Source organism: Equus asinus, chromosome 15, assembly GCF_041296235.1.
Source record: "Equus asinus isolate D_3611 breed Donkey chromosome 15, EquAss-T2T_v2, whole genome shotgun sequence".
NCBI lineage: Eukaryota > Metazoa > Chordata > Mammalia > Perissodactyla > Equidae > Equus > Equus asinus.
This window is the reverse complement of record NC_091804.1, coordinates 11,017,786-11,043,606: the sequence shown is the minus strand read 5'-3', so window position 1 is coordinate 11,043,606 and position 25,821 is coordinate 11,017,786. Positions and strand designations below refer to the sequence as shown.

General features: G+C 37.5%; 1 protein-coding gene across 11 annotated transcripts in view; it reads right to left on the bottom strand.

The window, feature by feature from the left end:
• Positions 1 to 25,821, bottom strand: part of TASP1 (taspase 1) — a 310,101-nt gene that overhangs the window by 184,297 nt on the left and 99,983 nt on the right. For 10 of the 11 annotated variants that reach the window (XR_011494551.1, XM_070485552.1, XM_070485553.1 and 7 more), the window contains 2 exons: positions 18,125 to 18,244; positions 12,695 to 12,773 (listed from right to left, as the gene is read on the bottom strand). Coding sequence is in view for 9 of the 11 variants with exons in the window: in XM_070485552.1 (XP_070341653.1) it covers positions 12,695 to 12,773; positions 18,125 to 18,244 (199 nt within the window). In the remaining 2 variants the exon portion in view is untranslated. The remainder of the gene's footprint in view (positions 1 to 12,694; positions 12,774 to 18,124; positions 18,245 to 25,821) is intronic. The other variant, XR_011494552.1, reaches the window with a different exon arrangement.

The following is a 25,821-nucleotide window of genomic DNA, read 5'->3' as shown; positions in this document are numbered from 1 at the left end:
GGATTCTAAACAGGAATTCATTATTCTATCATTAATATTAATAAACAATGACTAATATGATAGATTACAACACATATAATTTATTAGGAAATTATGAAGAACCAGAAAAACATTCTCATTAGGAGCTAGAATAGAAAAAAAGAGAAGGAGAAAACAGAATTCCTCAGCATTATGAAACATACAACACTGATTCTCAACTAATAGGAGACGTAATGGTACAAAGTGATAACATCAATGATAATTAGCATATCTGTATGTCTCTCTCCATAAACAAAGATATCCAGAACCGGAACAGGTAGACACATCCTTCCAACCTACTCCTTCCATTACAATTCAAACCCAAGTCTGATTCCCAAGCCCATGCTATCTCATACCCCAAACTGCCTCCAAAGCATACCTGCTCTTCCATTCAATGTGGGTACATGCAGAGCTAAAATACCACTGTAGAATTTTAACGAAGTCTCTAATTCTTCAATATCTAACTCATATTTTTTTAAAATGTCTATCAATGCTTTCTACTAGGAAGTGCTTGTTAAAAATTTTCATCAAAGCCAAAAGACAAATACAACACACAAATAAATATACTTTTTCATTATATAAACCAAACATTCTGAAAATAAAAATGTAAGGTATCCTTTAGTCATGATGTATTATAGTTGTGGGCTTGATCACGCTGAGGTTCACTAATGACAACGACGACATGTATTTAATAAGTTAAAAATGCAAACTGTTTCTGCATTTTACATTTATGTGTCTCCACTTTTTCTCCATGATTCACCAATAAATGTTTTTGCCCAAATTAACCAGCCACCATGGACAGAGCCAGTTAAACTAAAACACATTTGATTCAGTGTTATGTCTTTCTAACCCCTCTATCAGCACTAGTTAGCAGTTTGTTTTATCCACTTCTGTTTGCAAGAAGAACCTTGGTTAATGGGTATCAGGACTAGGTGTATCCCAGAAGAGTCTGGAAATGTAACTATCATTTCTGCCAGCAAAACGATCATGTCTCAGTGGTCTCTATCCATATAGGTCCATATGTCACTTGTTAGACTATCTGTTAACACACTCAGGGATATCTAGGGTCAAGGATATATCCTAGATCTCCTTAGGTTTAGATCCACCAAAACACAATGGGAGCAGAGACTGGTAAATTGTATGGGATGAGTGTTATAGGCAAGACACAGCTAGAGGACAGCACCACTTTGCCCAATGAAATGTTGTCTTGCTACTTAACGTATGATCTATGGACCAGCAGCACTGGCATCACCTGGGAGCTTGTGAAAAATGCAGAATCCTAGGCCCCTCCCAGACCCACTGGATCGTAATCAGCATTTTAACAGGTGATTCACACATACCAAACTGTGAAAAGAGTAGGTGTTAAAAAAAAAGAGCCTGAGAAACTGTTTCTGGAGATACACCATTACTATCCCAAATAACTCTCAGAAATAGGAAGCATAAACCAAAGTTTGTGTCTAAAGGACCAGGTACCTTACACTGAAAATGTCCAGGGAAACCTCAAGAGGAACCAAAGATCCACATTTCAAGCATCTGAGAGCCAAAGCCCTGAATTCCCTGGGCATCATTTTTTTCATAACAGCTTGCCAACATCAGACATACTAAGTACCTGCAGAAAGTGATGAGTTATACCGTGTACAACTTTCACAGCAACAAATTATCAATTTACAGAACTCAAAGTCAACATATTGTGCCTCACAGTCATTTAAGCTGGCAAGACTTTAAAGTACACACAAATCTGAAGCAATGCGTTGGAAATATTTGATTTATGTTAAACAGTGCTCTGGAATTAAAACAATAGTATGCTCAAGCAAACCCTATTCCTAGCCAATCAGCTCACTGATCAGCTTACATAGACCCTTCCAACATACACTGCCCAGCTAAATATTTAAAAGTTTTTAAGACCTTTCTATTTTTTTAAATAAATCTTATTTCAAGTAAATTTCCTGAGCTAAAAAGAAGCACCACCACCACCACAAAATAATACCAAAAACAGCCCTACGCTATAAAAGGCACCACTTGTACTGAGTGAACTCTGCCTCTAACAAGAACCTTCTACAGAGGGAACCAAGATGGCAAAGCCACGAAGGCCTTCAGTCCAGTAAGGAACACGAAGCAGCGTGTCAGAAAGAAATTGTTTTTCTGCTCCTTTTGATGGGTTATGCTTTCAAGTCAGGAAATTAGAAACAGGTGTGCCAGAGGGCACACACGTCCTCGCTCCACACTGAAAAACACGCGTTTTCAATTTTCAAACATGAAAGGGACTCCTGTTGAATGAAAGAAGAAATGAAAATCCAGCTCTGTTTCTGCAAACCATATGAAAGGAGCCTAGAAAGTCTTTGACAAGTTGCTCAACTTACTCCCTCTCCAACTGACAGCAGGTAGTACTCAACAATAGGAAGGAAAAGGCATTCTTTCAAGTGAGAACAATCAAAGAGAGAATTACATTAAGGATCATAGCATTGGCATTTTAACCCATCACTTGATCTTATGCTTCTGTTTCTACCATTTCTTCACCTCATATTTTAAAATTAGAGTTCTGCTCTTTCACAAAACAACAACAAAACAGTGAAAAATAAGTATCTGGGGGGAAAAATCTGAGAAAGTACAAACATCAGAACATTTTGGGGCTCACTTGACCCACTATAACCCAAGTCTACAATCTCTTTCATAGAAAGATTTACTTTTCTTCATGATGTCCTGAGCTCTCCTGGGGTGCTGGAGACATTTCAGTGAGTATGTGAGTAGGGTGGGTGGTGTTAAGCTTAAAGGCAACTGGTTTTGGTGGGACTTTGGGGAGAGGCTGTATGGCAGGAAGGGAGATGTACTAACGGCTGCAACAGCAGTCAAGCCGTCAGGTGCACCATGGTGCCTGCAAGTGACCCTCAGGCAGGCGCTGCGGTGTACGTTCCTTAGGTAAATGGATGCAGCAGAGCCTCATTCAGGGCTAGCAAGCCAATATTTCAAGATATTTTTATTTGGGCAAGAAATTTCCCTATATTATCAAGTAAAGCCATATTTTATGCCCTTTGAGGACAGGGACTGTCTTTACTTCTCTTTTACCATATGCAGACTAGAGCACAGGATAAGAGCCTCTAAAATAGCTGTTATTTTATAGCATAAGAGCAACTACAAGTAATCTTACACAAGAGTAAAATACCTGAACTCATGTATGCATGAAAAGACATCCTTCCTATTCTTTAAAATTATGTTTTGAAGAATATTTAACGATACATAAAAATGTCCATTATACAATATTAAATGGACAAAGCATAATAGAAGCTAACTAGTATTGCTGTTTTTGTTTTATCTACCAAAAAAATTAACACACTGTCACAGGATGGCAAAATTATCAGTTTCGTTTTCCAAATTGTTTTCAATGAGCACGTGCTATTTCACAATCAGGAAAAAACCCACTCATTTAAAACCTCTAAGATACATGATAACCAAAGCTGTCACACTGAACTGGTTTCCCAGGAAATAACCTAGCATTATTCAGAATTCCACTTTATTTTGAACCATCAGTGACTTTAGTTATGTAAAAAGCATGAAGTAATATATTAATAGTTCATCAGATATGAAGTGACCTAATTAGAGTAAGTAACAATTTCAGAATAGCATTCCCATCTCAGACAATTACTTTAATTCTTGGAAATGTGCTCATAGTTTATATATTCTGTTATCTGTAAATGAACAATATTTCTTCCCCACTCCTACTAACCAAACATTTCAAAGAGTCAAGTGCTTTTAAGATGATGATGTTTACAAATGTTAGGGTTTTATCTATGCTCACATCTAGAAATCATAATTCACAAAAAGATTTCTCATGGTATTATTCCCAACCCTACAAATTATATCCCAAACTATTTCAGCTTAAGTGGCTGCTCATTACCCTGAGCCCTCTAAGAATCTTGTTGAGTGTGACAAGATTATGGAAGTTTATTATTTCATAAGAACAAGAAGCTTCTGAGAAGCCACAGTGTCAGTCACATAAGTGAGAAACAGTAGTGCTTAATATGGCAGATAAATGAACCAGAGTAGGCTAAGGAGTCGGGATTCCCCCCAGTAGAACAAATACCTATATATTTAACTCCTTCACCAATTTTGTCTCTCATGTCCAGAGTAATCTCAGAGATGAAAGGCCTTTCTGTCTTCCAAAAGAATGAGCATCTCCCTCCTCAAAAGGGTCCCCATTTTATACAAAAGAAAATTTAAATACTTAGCCAAGGCCATCTAGAGATCAGCACATAATATACCAAATTAAGCTCCACACACCTTGCACTCACCCCTCTTCCTCAGATATCTTCTGTTCTCATCAGAATACACCACTCCCAACCCTTCCTTTACCTTCCTTTTCAGCCCTGACTCATCTGGGCTTGACCTAGCTCACTCTACCTGTTATGGACTGAATGTTTGTGCCCGCCCTCCAACAAATTCATATGTTGAAGTCCTAACCCCCAATGTGATGGTATCTTTGGGGAGATAATTAGGGTTAGATGAGGTCATGAGAGTGGGGTCTCCACGATGGAATTAGTGGCCTTATAAGAAGAGGAAGACAGACCATAGCTCTCTCCCTTTCTCTCTGCCATGTGAGGACACAGCAAAAAGGCAGCCATCTGCAAGCCAGAAAGAGAGCGCTCACCAAGAACCATGATCTCAGACTCACTAGCCTCTAGAACTGTGAGAAATAAATGTCTGTTGTTTAAGCCACACAGCCTATGGTATTTTGTTATAGCAGCCCAGGGTGATTAAGACACGACCCCAATATATTTATTTGCTAATTCACATCAATTCACTTAAGAAATATCAGAGTTTATATCTGATGAACATCATTCTCACATCAGTGGAGAAAGCTGATGAAAATCCCAATATTCATAGAGTTTCACAGTAGAGTAGAAAATAAAGATAAAATAAATTGATAAAAGATATAAGATGTTAGACAATGATACATTCTTTGGGAAAACATAAAATATGGAAGGGGTAGAAGGAATGTTAGCTGAGGAAAGATTTACATGTTTAAATAGGGTGGTCAGGGAAGATCTCAGGGAGAAGCTGAATTATCTGAATACAATGCTGATGAGGTCGGAGGCCAGGGCTTAACATACTGAGGGTAGAGAGCTACAGGAGAAGGAAGCAACTTGGGCAAAGGTCCTAAGGCGGGACAGTGACTGGCATGTTTGAAGTACAACAAAGTGCCCAATGTAGCTGAAACTGAATGAGCAAAGGAGGAAAAGCGAGAGTTGAGGTCCAAGAACAAAGTGGAGAGCATCTCGTATAAGGCCTCGTAGGCCCTTCGTAAGGACTTTGGCTTTTCCTTTGAGTAAGATGGGAAGCAGTTGGACAGTTCAAAGAAGAGATATGACACATGATTTGAGAGGTTTGAACACCAAATCCTGTTTTGAGAACTGAACAAAGGGGAAAAAGAACAAAAACCAAGGGGCCAGCTAGGGGGCTACTGTAATAATCCAGATTAGAGATGACAGCACTTTGAATCCATTGATAGTAGTGGAGGTGCTAAGAAGGGGTCAGATTTTAAATATATTTAGAGAGGAGAGTAGACAGGATTTGCTGTTGGATTGGATGTGGGTGAGATATAAAAGAAAAGAGAGTCAAGCATAACTCCAAGATTTCAGCCTGAGCCAATGGCAGGCTTGAATTGCCATTAGCTGTGTGCAAAAGATTACAAGAAAAGCAGGTGGGAGAGGGGAAGGCAAGATCAAGAGTTCGTATTTGGACATGCTGACAGAGAGAGAGTACTAAAGAGAAATAAAAGCTACTCTTAAAAAGAAAGCAGAAGCATGGACTCCTGCCTGCCTCTCCAACCCTTCTGGGCCCCCAGAGAACAATGACCACATGACACATGTAGATGTCTCAGCAATGGTCTCCCACTGGCTCTTCTGTCATGCAACTCCACTCTCACAGGGAAGGCTGCCTTGTGCCCTCCTGACAAAGGTCCCAGGGAAGGAGGTTTGCAGCACAGGCTCATTAGACAATCTCCCATGGAGAGGTTTGCCCGTGGCTGATCATTAGGTTGAAGAACCAAGGAGTGACATAGTTCCCAGCCCTTGAGGAAGAGACTCCAATTACTAACTCAGAAATATTAAGGCAGAAGCCTGTTCTCATTCTTTGCATTTTTCATACCATCTACCTTAGAACCTACTCCTGGCAAGTCATGGCCACACATTCATTACCCCTCAGGTTTCTAGGACTACCCAGAGCCAAGACCTAGAAAATCAAAGAACCTACAAAATCAGAAATCACTGAGCCTCATATCAGAAAACAGGCAGCAGATCTCTCTTCATGCCAGAACACTTTAAGGAAGAGGGACTGAAGCCTATGTCTCATGATGTCCAGTCAGCTGCCATATAAGCCCAGGACTCACTATTTCTCTTTAAGAAATAAACAGACTGCACGTACAAGTAGCAGAAGACCAATGTTAAGGTCAATCAGATCATAAACTTAATCTCCTGCATTCTTCCCCCTTCTGATCTTCTAATCCTCAATCTGCTCTTCCTTTCCATAGCCAGAGAGAGACCACAGATATATCTTACATTGTGCCTCTGATGTGTTACTTTAAAATTGTGTATGATTCTCATTTGGGCAAATTACATTAAATTTTAAAATACTATTTAACGAAATTCCAAGGTGAACAATTTTTTTTTTTACTTTTTATTAAGGTTATGATAGTTTACAATCTTGTGAAATTTCAATTGTACATTATTGTTTGTCAGTCATGTTGGTGGTGCACCACTTCATCCTTTGTGCCCACCCCCTACCCCCCCTTTCCCCTGGTAACCACTAATCTGTTCTCTTTGTCTACATGTTTAACTTCCACATATGAGTGGAGTCATACAGAGATTGCCTTTCTCTATCTGGCTTATTTCACTTAACATAATACCCTCAAGGTTCATCCATGTTGTTGTGAATGGGACGATTTTATCTTCTTTATGGCTGAGTAGTATTCCATTGTATATATATACCATATCTTCTTTATCCAATCATCAGTTGATGGGCACTTAAGTTGCTTCCACATCTTGGCTATTGTAAATAATGCTGCAATGAACATAGGGGTGCATGGGACTTTTGGAATTGCTGATTTCAAGTTCTTTGGATAGATACCCAGTAGTGGGATGCCTCGGTCATATGGTATTTCTATTTTTAATTTTTTGAGAAATCTCCATACTGTTTTCCATAGTGGCTGCACCAGTTTGCATTCCCACCAGCAGTGTATGAGGGTTCCTTTTTCTCCACAACCTCTCCAACATTTGTCACTTTTTGTTTTGGTTATTTTTGCCCTCCTAATGGGTGTAAGATGATATCTTGGTGTAGTTTTGATTTGCATTTCCCTGATGGTTACTGATGATGAGCATCTTTTCATGTGTCAAGGTGAACAATTTTTATGAAAAGACAAACATCCTTCTAGGAGGGAAAGGAATCATATAAACATTTCTCTTTTTTATTGAAATATATTTGACATATAACATTGTGTAAATTTAAGGGGTATATGTTAATTTCATGCATTTATATATTGTAATATGATGGCCATTGTGGCAATAATTAGCACCTCTATCATGTTATATAATTATCCTTTCTTTTCAGTGGTTTGGATAATTAAGTTCTAGTCTCTCAGCAAGTTTGATGATTATAATACAATATTGTTGTCTATACACAGACATTTCTCAATTCTAACCTGTCTATTAAGTGCTTACGAAGTGCAAGGCCTTGTACCAGGCACTCAGGAGACACAGATATACCCACAGACCCCCTTTCCTAAAGAACTTATGTCACCACTTAAAGAAAGCTTGAAACAAATTATTTTCACAAAAAAGCTAAGACTAAGAAAGATTTTAACAGAGTTTATCAATTCTAAAGTACACCTTTTTCCACATTTTAAATTTTCTGAAATCAAGATGTGCATTATAAATGACAGCATCCTCCCCTAGCTATCCTCCATGCTGCAGTTGTGACACAGCCACCACTGCCTCTAGGTAAGCTGTTCCCATTTGTTGACCCTTCGGTTGAGTTATGTGCCATGTTGGAAAGACATGTGTTGAGTTTAACTGCCACTGAAGATATGTTCAAAAGGATTACAATATGATACAGAATTGCAACAAAAAGTGATTGTATACATAAGAATGTATGGAAACAACAATGGGCATGACATTTTTATCAGTGAAGCAAATATTTCCTGTTGGAGGAATACCCCCAAATTCTATATTTTCTTATGAAGCAAGAACCATGTTATAAGTGATAAGAAAGCAGTGTGTCATACTATAATTGGCAGTGGTTTTTTTCCCTTAGTGTATGTATCTTATTGGTGTCTTTTCTTCTTGGATATGACACTAAATGTACAGGCAACAAAAGCAAAAATAGACAAGCAGGACTATATCAAACTCTTAAAGAGTTTCTGTACAGCAAAGGAAATAATCAACAAATGAAAAGGCAATCTACAGGATGGGAGAAAATATATGCAAATCATGTATCTAATAAGGGGTTAATATCCAAAATATATAAGGAACTCCTCCAACTCAACAGCAAAGAAACAAATAGCAAGATTAAAACATGGACAAAGGATTTGAACAGATATTTCTCCAAAGAAGACATACAAATGGCCAACAGGCACATGAAAAGGTGCTCAACATCACTAATCATCAAGGAAATGCAAATCAAAATTACAATGAGATATCACCTCACAGCTGTTAGAATGGCTATTACCAAATAGACAAGAAATGACAAGCGTAGGTGAGAATGCAGAGATATTTGAACCCTTGTACACTGTTGGTGGGAATGTAAAATGGTGCAGCTGCTATGGAAAACAGCATGTAGGTTCCTCAAAAAATTAAAAATAGGACTATCATTTGATCTAGCAATTCTACTTCTGGGTATTTTATCCAGAATTGAAATAAGGGTCTCGAAGAGATATCTATACCCCCACATTCATTACATCGTTATTCACAATAGCCAAGATGTAGAAACAACCTAAATGTCCTTTGACATATGAGTAAATAAAGAAAATGTGGTATATACATATAATTGAATATTATTCAGCCTTAAAAAAGAAGGAAATCTTGCCATATACGACAACATGGATGGACCTTGAAGACATTATGGTAAGTAAAATAAGCCAGTCACAGAAGGACAGACACTGCGTAATTCCACTTACACCAGGTATCTAAAATAGTCAAACTCATAGAAGGAGAGAGTGGTGACTGCCAGGGGCTAGGAAAGAGGGAAAAGGTGGGGGTTCTATCCAAAATTCATAAAGTTTCAGTTATGCAAGATGAATAAGTTCCAGAGATCTGCTGTACAAGATTGTGCCTATAGTTAACAATACTGTATTATACATTTAAAAATTTGTTAAGAACAAAGATCTCATGTTAAGTGTTCTTACGACAATAAAAAAATATGAATCAACTAATTTTTTTTTTGAAGATTGGCACCTGAGCTAACAACTGTTGCCAGTCTTTTTTTTTTTTTCCTGTTTTTTCTCCCCAAATCCCCCCAGTAAATAGTTGCATATTTTTAGTTGTGGGTCCTTCTAGTTGTGGCATGTGAGACGCCGCCTCAGCATGGCCTGATGAGCAGCGCCATGTCCGAGCCCAGGATCCGAACTGGTGAAACCCTGGGCCACTGAAGCAGAACATGGGAACTTAACCACTTGGCCACGGGGCCGGCCCTCAACTAATTTTTTTTAAATGGTGTATCTTATAAAAGATAGTGGCTTAGATACAATGAAATATGTTAAGTATTGAGCCATTACCCTGGGCCAAGAAGTGTGCTAAGTACCTTCCATATGCCAATTCATGCAATCCTCACAGATATTAAGGTAGATATTATTCCTGTTATACAAATAACCCCTTGCCAGGGTCACAGCCAGTTAGCAGAAGAGTCTGAACAAGAACCCAGGTATATACTCTTCTCCCTCCCTAACAAGGCAAATTTCCAAGATGTCAGAACATTAGTTAGAGTTTGCAAGGTCAGCTCCTCCCACCCTACCCTCTTCCCCACTCCCCACTCATTCCTCCCTACCCAGAGATGGGAACAAGATGCTGGAGTTTATCCCTCAGGCTAATGACCAAATCGCCCGTCTGGCCTTGGGAGAGCCCTACCCTAACCATAACTATCTTCCCTCTGCCTTTCAATTATCACCTTCCAAGAACTATAAACCTAAAAGTAGGCCAAGCTCTGAATTTTTTGCAACAGCCTAAGGCACAAGTCTTTTTTATTTTGGTCAAACAATTGCAAAATTCCATGCTCCACCTTTCTTCTGACTTGGTCAGCCAACTCTGCCAAGTGTTTCCATTGTCAACCTCAAAGCAACAGCCCCAGGAGAAACAAGGGTGAAGCAATTATACAGAGTCCCAGAGATGGAAGGAACTGGAGACTTGCTCTATTATTCTCAGGTTTGGTGGGCTGATGATGGTTACTCCTTTAATTTAGGAAGGATGTAACATGACAAGCTAAGCATCCAAGTTAAAAACTTATACCGGATGTCATAAACTGGAAACCTAAAGTTATCTTTAGTCATATGAAACTATCTTCAATTGACACAAGATGGCCAAAGGAAGAAATAATCAAGGGGAAGAGAAGACGACTTTAATTTTACAATTTTAGCTTTACCCACTCACTGCATTCTACTTAATACAATCAAATCTATGAAGTGTGTTCTTATTCCAACTTCCACATCACCAATTTACAAAAGGAGGAGGGTGGAAAATCCCAAGGAGATTGAACTTCTTTTCCAAAGTGACAGAGTCAGGCAAGCTCTCAGGATTTCAGCTTAAAGTAGAACCTAGATCTCCTAACACTGAAACATGAGAGTAACATTTAATTTAAAAAACAACAAACCAACTCACTGAACAGCATATTGATCAAAAATAAAATCAACACAACACATGAAACCAACACTTCCCTGTGAAAATAAAAATGAAACAGTGAATTATCATTTTAGACTTTGGTTTGTTCAAATGACACAGTTTTCCATAGACATAAGGCCATACTTAATTATATGCAGAAGCTAATTCCTAAATATAATGTGTAAAGATTTTCACATGCTACCAATATTAAATTAAAAATTGTCATATTATTACACTATGCTCTTCTCTTCAAAAATGAAAGGCTGAAAAAAAATTTTTGCCAATTATATCAGTATGGTTTAGATTCAACATTAATTCATGTTTAGACCTCACCTAATAAGCCAGTGGCTCACAATCATATTTGTTCACTGATGCAAGAAAGGGATCTAGGTCAGAAGGCTGCTATAATAGGCAGACAGGAGAATATGGGTCTGAAATAACAGAGTCAGTAGAAATGGAAAGAAGTGACAAATATGAGAATGGTACCAAGATTTCAATTCTGAGCAAAGAATAGGATAGTGATGGCAATAAAAGAGATAGGAAAATAAAGGAGAAAGAAGGCCACAGGATGGGAATAAGGAATAAGGTGTTTGGTTGAGCCTGCTGGATCTGATGTGCATACATGAAACCATAGGGACATGTTCAACAGGAAGTCAGAAAGGACTCATGTGGATCTCAAGAGAAAAGTCCAGAGTAGAGACAGACATGGAAGCCAATAACCTAAGAGAGAACTACTGAAAATATGAGACCAGCATTAACACCAAATCACCAAAAAAGAGCATAGAGTGAGATGAAGAAAAGCCACCAGAGGCCCAAACCTGGGGTTGTTAGCAATGGAAGAGTCTGTGAAGAAGGTGAAGACGGAGTAGGTCAGAGGAGCAGGACTAACCAGAGAGTTTCAGGATCCACGCTAAAGACAGAAAGAAAGAGCCACCTGCATCAGAGATCACAGAAAGAGTCAAGAGTAAGCAGGAGAAGAGGGCTAATGAATTGGGTCGTTTTTTATTACGGCAGGACAGAAACCAATGTGGCAAGAAATTGAACAGAGAAAGGATGGAAAGGCAAACATATCCATCCACCCTCCTGATTAAGCTGAGGATATGGGGGGAAAGGCCTAGGACTCACTTGAGAGAGAATATGGCAAAGAGGATGAACTAGTACTATTTTGTCAACCATGCGTATCACTACATTAAGAGAAAAGGCTTCAAGTAACATCTGGCACAAGCATGTGAAAACCTGGATCTAGACAAGAACCATTCTGCCCATTAAAATCTACTCCCCTCAACACACACACACACACACACACACACACACACTCATTTCTAAATGATAATGACTTTTCCAATACAGATACAAAAAGAATATCTACATTTTATTAAAACCGTAGTTAGAGGAGTAGATGTCATAAACTCTATATTTTGAAATACACCTTCTAGGTTTTATGTCAACATTTTACTCAAGAGACTATCTCCTAGTTTTTGAAATGCCTTGCTACTTTTATATCTTTTATGATCTAAATTTGGCACTATCATGAGTCATAAGAGAAAAAAATCCATAAAAAACCTATTAAGTTATAGTTAACTCCAGAGCTGTATTGAAAATGTTAACAAAGCATTTACACCGTGACACTTACATTGTGAAACAATCCTTAAAACCTCCCAAATATCAAAGATCTTTTATGCATCAAAGCTCTTATCTATGCAGTATCTTAAAACATGCTTTATGTTTACATAAAAATATTGTTTTCAATCATTAAATGACCTACAAGGCTGAAGAAAAATGAGAAGCTTATGAAAAATGGTCATGAAAGCAGCAAATACCTGAGGTACTCACAGCTGTGGAGTAGGGATTATGAGCTCCAGTATTTTCAGCCCAGCAGCCACATCCATAAAGAGCAGCCTAGGAAAAAAAGAAATCAGATAAATATAATATTTCATAAATAGTATATGTAATTACTAGCTTTCAACAGAAGAGAAAATCATACCCTTCTAATAAAGCCTGGTTTAATAATGATGTATATCAACTGGGCAATAATACCAGAGGTTGCCTAAGACCTACACAAACAATGGTTCTAACACTCAAAACTATATTTTTAGCTATTGTACTAATCTGACAAACATTTTCAAGAAATAGCAAAAGAAAGTTTCTTAGAGTCTCATCAGCAATTCTTTTCCTTCCTTGAAAAACCCTCCCCCTACTGTAGTTTGTCAGCTAGCTGCTCCTCTGGCCCCTTGAAATCATTGTGGCTGCCTTAAAATAGTGCTTCCCAAACTAGGTGTATGTCAAATTGCTTGGGGACCTTGGTGATAGGAACTTTGGTTCCCACATAATCTGAGTCAGTGGTCTGCCAGTTGGCCCAGGAATTGGCATCATTAAACAGGGCCCCAGGGGACTGGGATGCAGGTGGTCCTCTATACTCTAGAAAACTCTGCTTTAGGAAGGCCTTTTCCATGTCTCTCTTGGGTGGCCCAATAGGAAGTGCAAACAGTTGTGTACCAAAGAGCCCAGTATATGCTCACCATTGTGCTAGATTCTGCCAGATGTAAAGAAAGGAGGCAAAAAGACCCGTTCAAGCTAATCGCTTTATGAGGTGGTGGAGCAGACTTATAAATCTGAAACCAATAAGGAACACAATAACCTACTATGGTTTAATAAAAGAATATGAGAATCATTCTTGTTTTGTTTCCAACAATGCCACCCAGAATGTCTGGATTCATCTCTTCAGTATCCACAATGACATCTCTGCCATCAGGAAGGGGATCACAACTGATAACTTTTCCACTCCTTAGTTAGAACCAGAATTAGAAAACCCCTTAGATAGCTATCATAGAGAAATACAAGGAGGCATGCTCAAGAATGTTCATTACCACATGTTTGGTAAGAATGAAGAACTGAAAACAATATAAATGTCAATCAGTAAAGACATGACTAAATGTTGGCATAGCAATATGTGGAATTCATGGCAAAAGTTCAAAAGAAACCCCTAAATTTTCAAAAAAGATTTTTAGCAACTAATACAGAAAGATCTCCAAAACATATCGTTGAGTAAAAAAGAAAAAACAAAAAAGGCAAACTGCAACAATACATTTAGTATTCAGTATGATTTATGAAGAAAAAACATACTCCCATAAAACAGTATTGTTATTTCCTAGGAGCTCACTTCTGAGGACTAGGGGAAGAAGCTAATACCTACGGGGAATGGTGACCAGACAGGCTTCAGCTTTCTGCAGTATTCTATTCTTTTTCATAAGGACTTCAGAATTCATTGCTGCAGTATTCTACCCAGAGCAGGAATCTCCATAAAATATCCCAGGCACTTCTGATACTAAGAACCTCACTGCCTCACGTGGGAACATATTCCCCTTTTGGACACTTTCCATTGGATGAAAGTTCTTCCTTAGACTGCTTTACAGAATATCTGTTTTATCATAACTTCCACTCTCTTGTTCTACCTTCTGGAAATACTTTAACCTCCCCCTAAAGTCCTCCAAATTTTTTAAAACAGCTACCCTAGTGCCCTGGTTACTCTCTTCTCACTCATAACATCCTAGATTTTTGAACTGTTCCTCAAGACTCTGAGATGCACACATCTACCCCACTCCCCTAATCACTCTCCTTGAGAAATAATCCAGAGTCCAGGATGACTGGCAATGAAGTCTCCAGTGTGCATGTGATCCACAGTCACCATCCCCAGTTGTCAGTGATGAAAGTTCTCTTAAAAGTAGAACCAAGAACTGAAAACAACACTCTCAACACGGCAGACAGAAGAAAATCTATTACGGCCTTTGAAAACATCACACTTCTAAAATACACAAGACTGCTGGGTCAGAGTGACAACTGAAAGCCCTACAGAAGTCAGAAGTGATTCAGTATATGGATTTCGGAATAAAATTGGAAGACTTGTAAGATAAGCCATTCAACTACTACTACCTGGGACAGGTGCTGGGTTAGCCAAAGCCTCACAGAACACGCAACTTCAGTAAAAGGGCCTGTTCTTCCTTCAATGAAAACCCAGGATATTAGCCCACTTTCCTTTCCATTCTCCACAATTATCTTGACCAGGAGCCTGCACCCTAAAAATGGTAAATAAGGCCACAAGGACACTTCTTAGAAACCCAGTGGAGGACATCTCCTTCTAGAAAAGAAAGAACATTTATTCTTATTCTTCTATCTTCTAAGCAAATTCCCTTTATGCTATACCTCTCCTCAATTCCATAACCTAAAGTTGTCTCTTCCTTTTTAACCTTCTAAAATTGGTTGGGCTGAGATGTGACAGGTAAGATAAAAGAAAGAATCAGAGATTGTCCCTCTCTTATCCAATTCTTTGGATAAAATATAACACCCTTGGGGGTCGGCCCAGAGGCATAGTGGTTAAGTTTGCCTGCTCTGCTTTGGCAGCCCAGGGTTCGCGGGTTCAGATCCCGGGTGTGGACCTAGCACCACGTGTCAAGCCATGCTGTGGCAGTATCCCACATAAAATAGAGGAAGACTGGCACAGATGTTACCTCAGGGACAATCTTCCTCATAAAAAATACATATATATATATAAAACAACGTTAAGCAGGCCTTAAAAAACAAAAACATCATCAACCAAAAAAGTTTCCTTTTTAGTAATAAAATTTTATTAAAGCTATTATCATGTAGTAAAAGTAGGTCATATAAGTGGATACTATTATTATTTATTCTTCTCTGGGTCTTAGTTTCCTCTTTTGTAAAATGAGGATAATAAAAACACCTACCTCTTAGTGTTATAGGATCATGGGAATTAACACACCCATTGCACATAGCAAGCGATTAATAAACAGTAGCTATGGCTGTTATTACAGGGGACTATGATAAGCAACTTAAATACATTTTGTCATTTGATCTTCTAGAATTTTGTAAGGTAGCTATTTATCCCCATTTTATAATTGTGGAAAGTATAGCTTAAAAACACTGAATAACTCATCCATAGGAAGGGAACTTGTAAGAGGGGAGATGGGATTAGAATAATGGTTTGCTTGAACCCAAAGTCCACACTCCTTTGTGTGTGTGTGTGTGTGTATGTGTGTGGCGGGGGGCGGGCAGCCACAGGGCGTTGCGGGGAGATAAGCCCTGAGTTAACATCTGTGCCCTTCTTCCTCTATTTTATATGTAGTACTCCTGCCACAGCATGGCTTGCTAAGCAGTGCTTAGGTCTGTGCCTGGTATCTGAATGGGCAAACCCCAGGCCACCGAAGCACAGCATGCGAACTTAACTGCTACGCCACCAGTCCAGCCCCGCAAAGCCCACACTCTTAACCACTAAAATCAACTACCTGTTGGCGGAGGGTGGTAGTGGAATAAAATAATTCCTTTCCCATGTCCCAGCTGTAAATTCTAATTATTATGGTAAGCTAAAGAAGTAAATAAGTTCTAATTCAAATTGCCATTTCACCATCTGAACTATTATCATATATCTATAGCAGAGTAATATGCTAAAATTTTTAAACAGTTCATTTGTGCATTTAAAATGTATCTAAAAGTATCTAGTTTTAGCACATTAAGAAAAATAGTCTTGGCGTTTTTTAAATAATTTGCTTGTGTACTTTGTTTCACACAGTACTGATTGTCAAGACTGATTCTTTACCTCTCTGATGCTTACATATTTCCAAGCTAATTACATCTCCTCTATCCAAGCAATATAATCCAATTAAGCAACTGCATCTTCCTGTAAATACCTTACTCCTTCCACACCCTTTCCCGATTTTTCAGCTCTCACAAACTGTATATTCATAAACTGGCCAAGTGGGGCAAATCAACATGTAAGTTTTACATAAGCATTTCTTTTTCCAGGACAGTCCCGTGTTCAGTGACAGAATGGCTTCAAGATTATTCTACGTAATATCCTGCTAACATAGTCCAGAACTATCCTTGGTTCTGTTGTTGCTATTTTGCTAACCAAAACAAACAAAAAACAGTGAGAAAGTCATGGAAATTGCAATGAAAGGAAGGCAGCTCTCCTGGCTTTTCTCTCTCCTTCTCCACCAAGGCATCCAAATCTGATACGCCAAGCTTGGTTTTCTTATTCCAAACTTGACAAATACACAGGGCTTTATAATGTGGAAAAATACCATGACCAGATGAAGGCTTTTTACAATGAGTTCAAAGCATTGCACACATGTTGAGTAATCATTCCCTATGAATCCCCTTGTACGGTAGGCAAAGAACAGCACAAAATTAATTATTCTTCCCTGCTCCTTCCCTCCGCAGGACTATAAGTGGCTTGTCCACAATAAAGGACAGATCAGGGAACATCACTTGTGGCTTTGCAAAAACATCCTCCATGAATCAGATCACTCTGCTCCAAGTACTGACGAACCACCATGTCCAAAGTAATTGTGACACTGACTCTTCTTCAAACGTGAGAGACAAAAAGCACAGAGCATGCTAAGCAGTGCTCCATATGTAACAGGAGATCCAAATACTGAGCTTAAACACACCCCCTGCAACTACTTTAACAGACTCCATAAGGGTGTCCAATTTATTTTTTCACTCAACAAATATTTATTAAGCTCATAAGTAATGAGCCAAATTGGTTTATACTCAGAAAGCTTACTAAATCAAATGGATTGTTAAATTTCATTCTCAGTATAGAAACTGGATTAGAGGGGGGTGGGGGGTGATGAAGAAGATGTGCAAGATGTGCAAGTGAACTTGCACATAAATTAGATCCTCCTTATATCTAGATTTCTTAAGTAGTATCATGTATTGGTGACGTGAAATATTGGTTAGTCTATAAAATAGCTTAAATGCTCAATCAGAGGAAGGATTTAGAGGGTCAAAATGTTACTGTTCCTTGAATGGAAGAAATATAAAAAGCAACTCTAAAATGATTTTCCCACCTAAAAAGTAAGCAGCAATATAGTCAGTAGTGCTTGTTCCTTTTAAAAAGAATGACACTTACAAAGAAAGAAAATGGAAATCAACATACATTTATGAAATGACTACTAAATGCCAAGGCCAGTACCTGGCCTGTTGAAAGCAGCAAACATAGGATTACCAGTTGCAAAGATCAGAAAGAACCCTATCACTATGAGATACGTGGGTTTTTTAAAAAAATCTTGAAAAAGTATTTGATTGATGATTTATACTACATAAATGTTAAATAAAAACGCTATCATTTATTTTTTCTAAAGAAAATAATGTCTCTATTGGTTTAAAAAGTTGTGAACTAGAAAAATCCATGTTCTAACTTGAAAAACTAGTTCAAAAACCCCATAATTACTTACCTGTCCAACTCTCCCTGGATGTTTCAAGGCCAAGCCTCCACTGGAGACAGCAGCAGCAACATTCCCTTCGTGGTCCACAACCACAGCACCCACTGTATCCAAAGTGCCTGAGTCATTCTCCTGTAGAGCAAAAGTGGCATGAGCATTCACTAAGCATGCTATGTGACAATTTGATATGACTACATAGCACTTTTCCATATAATCATGACATAACAAAATCTGAGCTAATCCTAAGTGGAACATTCAGCAATTTCCTAAAATTATCTATTATCAGGTTATCACTAAAACTCTGTTCAAGTCAAAATGCACTTTCCACTGAAAAATCCTGAACAAAAGGTGTCTCATTGCTTTTCTCTAATTATAAGCGTAAGGGAGAAAAAAAATGATTTATTATACATTAGAGCATATCACGGTAACTCCTTAATCTCAAGAATTAAATTCATGATTGAGAATTTGTAGAGGAAAAGATGTGTGACATAGTGAACCAATAAATGCTGCTATTAGCCTTTTTTAAAATATATACAAATTTCTATAAGTAATATATTCGGCACAATAAATGAAAAGAATAGCATTTAAAATTTTGAAGTATATTATGCTATTATTTTCTTATACAGTTCCTTGCTTATGAGAAACTTTATAGCGAGTTCCTTTCTCTGTTATGATAATAATGTGCTTGCCAATTGTACGGCAGAAAATTTTGCATTCCTGGGAGGGATCTTTGTATTTCTGTGTCTTGTCCCAGATCCCATACACTTAAGGTATTTCACATATAGTAACTACAAGTGGCTGTCTTCTACCTCGAAGATTTTTGGGTCACCTGAGCAAGACAGATAAACTTTACACTACTGGATAAAAATCAGAATTAATGGAGGCAGGAAAAGAGTTTCATGAAAAAATATCTCTATTTTTTATATATTAAAAAGAGGAGCTACTGTAAGTCTTTAGGTTATTAGCAGTCATGGTGGTGTTCTTACACTTAGGTCACTGGTTTTAAAACTGTGCCCCAGAACTCAAGACTCTCACCCACGCCCTTACATCCAAGTATGCATAAAAGAGCCAGGCACAAGCCCAGATTCAATAAGACAGCTTTCCCTCCTGTGTGGTTTATCATGCTTATACTACTGAGCAAGACTTCATTTGTACTGAGGGATCCCTGGCTAAGCAATTTTTGAAATGCCACACTTAGGCAATCCCGAGAAAAGTCCATGAGCTCTCAAGGCCACGTCAGAGGCTGAGCAACATTGAAGGGAATTTTGAAATACTGGAAACAGAATGCAAAGAAAAGATTTTTTCTTTAAGCAAACTGAAAAATTCAGAGGCAGAATACTCCACAACAAATACTACATTAAGTCTGTTAGAAGAAGGCACATGTAGATATTTACATTTCTTTGGTTCCTTCTCTAAATTCTAATTCCCCTTAAATATACTGATATACTATGACAGTACTTACTTTGATAGAAAAGGTGTACCTGACTGAAATGAGTGCTATTCCTACTCTCCCTTTTAACCACAGCGAGGGAAAGCCTAGCCCATGGATCCACATGGCCATATGCCAGAATACCACAGTTCTGCAGGCGGCAGGCTGCCTGATTTTCAAGGCTAGTTCCCTAACCTGACTATAAACTCTCTGAGGAAAAGTCTGATCCACTCTGTTTCATTTTGCACACAGCAGACATTCCAGACATACTTATTCTGTAATTGGGAGGAAATAAAGCATGGCTGCATCCCTGATTCACAAAAACAAGCCCAGTAAGTGTTGATACATATTATGCCATTCTAATGTCAGGGCCTCCTCTAATGTCAGTCTCCCATCTCCTTTTCTCCACATTCAACTTTATGCAAATCCAGAGGATGCCACTGTCTTAGGGAAGACTTAACAATAACCAGGTTTGCTCAGTTGGTATGGACAAAGCAAAGTTTATCTTCTTTGGCAGATAAGATGAAAGTATTAAAGAAATGCATTAGACATATTTTATTCCAGAAAAGACAGATAATCCTAAACAGAAATGTACTTTTAAAGTAAACATTTGTTTTATTATTCTAAGAAATGATTTCTAAATCCTTACATCCTTGCAACTTCAGATAGAGAAGTGTTTGTTCCTTGTCCAGATGCAAGGCTTGCATCTTCTACAGGAGGGCTTCTCAAACTTTTATGTGCATACAAATCATCTGGAGAATCTGTTTAAATACAGATTCTGATGACGTAATATGGGATTGGTCAAGACTGTACATCTAACAACCTCCCAGTAATGTTGATGCTGATGTTGCTGGTCCACAGACCCTACTTTGAGAAACAAGATCTGATAGCATCCCACAGGATCATTATCAGCCAAACGTCTGCTCTACTCATTCTGAAGCAAATAATTTTATAGGCACAAATCTGCTGAAGGAGAAACTTAAACCACCTAAAACTAACATTATATCAACATAAAAAAATTAAGTTCTATCCTGTTCAACTATCAGCTGGCAGCATATCACCATGATCATACCACTATGAACATACCGAAAAGTATTTTAAAGTATTGATCTTATACTGGTTCTCTTAGAAATGGACAACTCTCATACAAATAAACAGACACTGTAAAATAACTTTCCTCAACAACAACAAAAAAAGTCAAGAAGCAGTATTCTTTATTAGTTCTTTTTCTACTAACTGTGACTACTTATCCTATTCAAGCATTCTATAAAATACAAATTTTACTGAGAGGATGCATAACACATACACAATGATATACATTATCTGTAAAACAATTCTCTTGGCATTTCAATCAGGACATCATGAACTATGAGAACTCTTATGCCTAACCAAACTAGTGTAGAAAAATACAAAAGGATTATAGATGGATGGATTCACTGTAACTTCGTTTTCAAAAATGAAAAATCAAGCAAAAAGTAGAGAATCCTGTTCCAAATTAAGCTAAATATTCCTAAGGGCTTGCAACACCTGCAAGATGAGAATTACTTCATAAATAGTCAAGAATTAGTTCACAGATTTCACATACTGAAAAGTAAATTTAAGGATGATTAAGTAATATTTAAGCATTTTTATGAAGTGCAGATAAACGGAGAGAAAGACAAATACTGGTATTTGGGCTATAGCAATTGCACAGAGCTCATTTGTACAGAAATGAAATCTTGGAAAGGTTAAAAAACACACAATGACTGTTACTATATAGATGTACTATTATATTCTTACACTCCATAAATACTTAAAAGTAAATGTACCACACAGATACACATGTACCTGTTGTCTTTGACTGAAACATGCTATTTGCATTACTTTTTTGATAAAATTGTGACTAAAAAGCAACTGTATAAACTATAGTTCCCCTCAGAATAAATATGAGTATATAAAGTTGGCATAGAGATTGCATGTGTTATGGAAAACATGCATATTGAAATAAACATGTTTATTGAAATAAAACTTTCTTGAAGTAACCAATAAACTAGTAATCACTGTCGGGCTTAGTATCAAAAGTTTTTATTTTTCTCTTCTCCAAACTGAAGATGGCTATTACACAGTTATTATAAGAATTAAATTAAGTAACATATGTAAACTACTTTAAAAGGAATAAATCTCTTAAAATAAAGTTTAGATACTTTCCACCCGAAAATTAAGCCTCTAACCTGCCCTTTAACTCTGAAATCTGCCAAGAGACACCATCGACCAGTTACTTATCTCATTAACTTGGTCTTTCTTCCGTACAGAGTTACTCAAATATCAATTGCTAAAATACAAGAATAATATCTCAAATGTATAAGTGTATGTATCCTGAAATTGGTGTATGGTGGAATTACCCTAAAACAATAATAAAGATAGAAATACATTTTTTGAAAATATACCAAACCTTCCTAATACACCGATGTTAGGTTTATGAGCAGCATATAATGGCACGAGCTTCCATTTGAAAAAAAGTAGATGACTTATGCCCTCATGACAGTACAGCAATGCCAGCATAAAGCTTTACCATCTCTCAGTATCCTAAACATGGAATGATAGGTCGAGCTACAGGAGACCGAGATCTGGTTCCACTTCTGTCTCCTACAAACCAGTCCCCTACAGTGGGACCACTGTGGGCTCAGAGTATATCAGGTGTGTACAAACAAAGTATGATTTAGCTAGAATTATCTGCTCTCATGTATCTGGCTTGGTTCAAACCAAGGAAAATTTGGATACAACACCCAATGACCTTTCTCTTCTCTCTTTAGAAAATCACCCTTCTCATGCCCAGTACCATAAATGACGTTTCTTGTAAACTGAAGTCAAGATGTCTGTTCTTAAATAATCCTTTATTTTCTTTATCTAATAAGTACACATTAAATATCTTTGCAACACTACACAAATTAGTGCCAAACATATCTACAACAGAGAAAAATTTATATTATATAAAACTCTGTTATTTAGTCCCTAAATCACTCAACAAAAGTTAACAGAAACATTTTTAGCTCAAAATAAAAATAAAGTGGGTTAACCATGTTTTTATGGGGCTTTAATATATCTGGATTACAACTTAAATTATAAATTCATAGAATAACAAAGTTGCAGAGGACTACCTAAAACTTCCAAACCCTCAAAGTTGGCAAAGAACAATGTCTTCCAAATGGCAGAATTCCTATACGATGTTCTGAGGCTTGCAACATTAAAAGTGGAAAAGGCAACAGTTTTAATCTCATCTTTTTAAAAAATCTTTCAAATACTAAAATATGGGTTTTTTCTCTTCAAAATGAAACAGCTTGAGAGCCTTGGTGTGCATGTTGAGTGAGAATGTGTACGTGATGGTAGAGACCAGATGAACATGCTCATGACTTAGGTTATTATGCAGTTGAACAGTAAAAACCACCACCATGGCATTTTTATACAGCTTTAAATCATTTTTATTCTTATTCATAATGTTGTTTAATTAATATTATTTAATTTATACTCATAATGAACCACTGGTTTAGGATAGTAAACCTAAGATATCCTGGAGTTGAAATAAAAATTGAGGAATTTAAGAATGATGATAATTCTGACAAGCTCGTTAAGATGATATAACTAAATTGTATTCATTCAGTTAAAATACTGGGCCGGCCCGGTAGCACAGCAGTTAAGTTCACACGTTCTGCTTCGGCAGCCCGGGGTTTGGCAGTTTGGATCCCGGGTGCAGACATGGCACCACTTGGCTCGCCATGCTGTGGTAGGTATCCCACATATAAAGTAGAGGAAGATGGGCATGGATGTTAGCTCAGGGCCAGTCTTCCTCAGCAAAAAGAGGAGGATTGGCAGAAGTTAGCTCAGGGCTAATCTTCCTCAAAAAAAAAAAAATACAGAACACACCTCAGTAACTTCAAAAATCAGTTTAAAAATATAATTATGAATATATCCAATTTGGCTTCACATTTTTGTGGAATAAATATTAATCACAATTTTAAGTTTCTAAATTAAATATACACCTAGCTATGACCGAGCAACTAAATCCCTAAATATTTACCCAAGAGAAATCAAAATAAACATCACAAAAGACTTGTCAAGAATGTTCATAGAACCTTTAATTGCAATAGTCAAAATCTGGAAACAATCCAAATTTCTATCAATAGGGGAATGAGTACACAAACTGTGATACAGGCAACAGTAGAGGACTACTCAGCAATAAAAAGGAACTAGTGACACGTACAATATGGATAATCTCTCAGACGCACGCCGAGTAAAAGAAGCTGGATATGACAGAATACATAATACGATTCCATCTGCATGAAGCTTGAGAACAGGTAAAACTACTCTGTGGTGACAAAGAACCAGAAACTGGTTGTCTCGGAAGGGGTGCATAGACTATGAAGGGGCATGATGAAACCTTCTGGAGCAATGGAAATGTTTTATATCTTGATAGGTGTATGGCTTACATGGTTGTATACACGTCAAAATTCAAATTATACACTTAAGATGTGTGCATTTCACTGTATGTTCAGTTTTACCTTAAAAAAATCAACAGCTGATGCATTTCTCTTAAGGTACACAAACAAGAACTCAAAACATCAGGTCATGAACAAATTTTCCAACTTTTTCCTAATAGCATAACACATTTACATTTATGTAACATTTAATACACATCTGATTGCAATTGTAAGCAGGGGGAAGGGTGATGGAAAATAGGAAAGAGGTGGTAAAAAATATGAGTGACAGAAAATCTAATGTATGTCCAACTGGAAAGAATAGACAGAATAAAGAAGAGAAAATGGCTTAAATTTCCCAGAATTGATGAAAAGTAAGAATCCAGATCTCCAGGAAGCCAGAGAAAAAGAAAAGGCATCAGGTAGAAAGGAAAGATCACCTACAAGAGAATGACAGCAGAATTCCCAGAAACCCAATGGAAGTCAGAAGACAGTGGTATGATATCTTCAAGGGACTCAGAGAAAAGCAACTGTAAATCTAGAAGTGGATCCCCAACAAAATTACCTTTTAGGAACAAAAATTTAAAAGATATTTATAAATAAACAAATAAAACGAGTTTACCACCAAGAGACCTGCACTTAACGAAATCCTGAAGAGCCATTCTATTGAACACTCCATCCAGAGCACCTTCTGCATTGCTCCCTACCACCTACTCACAAGCACACCTAATCTCCCTTTCTTGGCTCTACTTTATCTTTTTTCCATAACATCTCATGATATCCTAAAATGTGTAATTTATTTTCATATTATTTAAACTGCCAATTTTCTCCCCACAAGACTGGAAGCTCCATGAAGGCAGTAATCTTTGCATGTTTTATTCATTACCCTATGCTAAGCACCCAGAAAAGCACTTGATACTCTTAGGCATTCAATAAATACTTGTTGAATGTATGAATGAATAAACAAATGATATACCTCAAGATGAAGGAAAATAATTGCTATAGTCTGAATGTTTGTGTCCTTCGAAAATTTACATATTGAAATCCTAACCTGCAAGGTGATGGCATTAGAAGGTGGGGCACTGGAAGATGATTAGGTCATGAAGGCAGAGCCCTCATGAAGGGATTAGTGCCCTTCTAAAAGAGGCCCTAGAAGTTCCCTTGCCCCTTCTGCCATATGAGATCACAGCAAAAAGATGGCCATCTAGAAAGCAAGCACTCACCAGACACTGAATCTGCCTGGGCCTTGATGTTGGACTTCCCCCACTATGCCTCCAGAACTGTGAGACATAAATTTCTGCTGTTTATAAGACAGCCATCTACGGTATTTTGTTATAGCAGCCCAAAGGGACTAAGACAATAATCCAAGAAGGACAATCAGACATGAAACCAGGACTGGCTAAGCAAATAAAATGACAAAACTGCATGTAAATCAAAACTAATATTGTCTTTAAAAATAATAATCATGTGTTATTAGAAGGTCAGATTGAGTCTTTAAACCTGGCTCTACGTTATTTATGAGAGATACACCTAAAGCATAAGAGTATGGAGAAGTTTCAAGTAAAAGAATAGGAAAAAAAAAAAAGAAAGATACCAAGCAGGAACCAATCCAAACAATGTAGCTTCCTTAACATGAAGAAAAATAAGTTTTAAGACAAAAAGTGTTAATAGAGATAAACGGTCTCTATATGATAAACACTGAAAGTTAAGATTCACCAAAGAGATATAATGCTTCTACATTTGTATGCACCTACGAAAAATAGCCTCAAAAGTATGTAAAGCAAAAACAGAGCAATAAGAAAAAATCAACAAACCGTATCTCACAATGA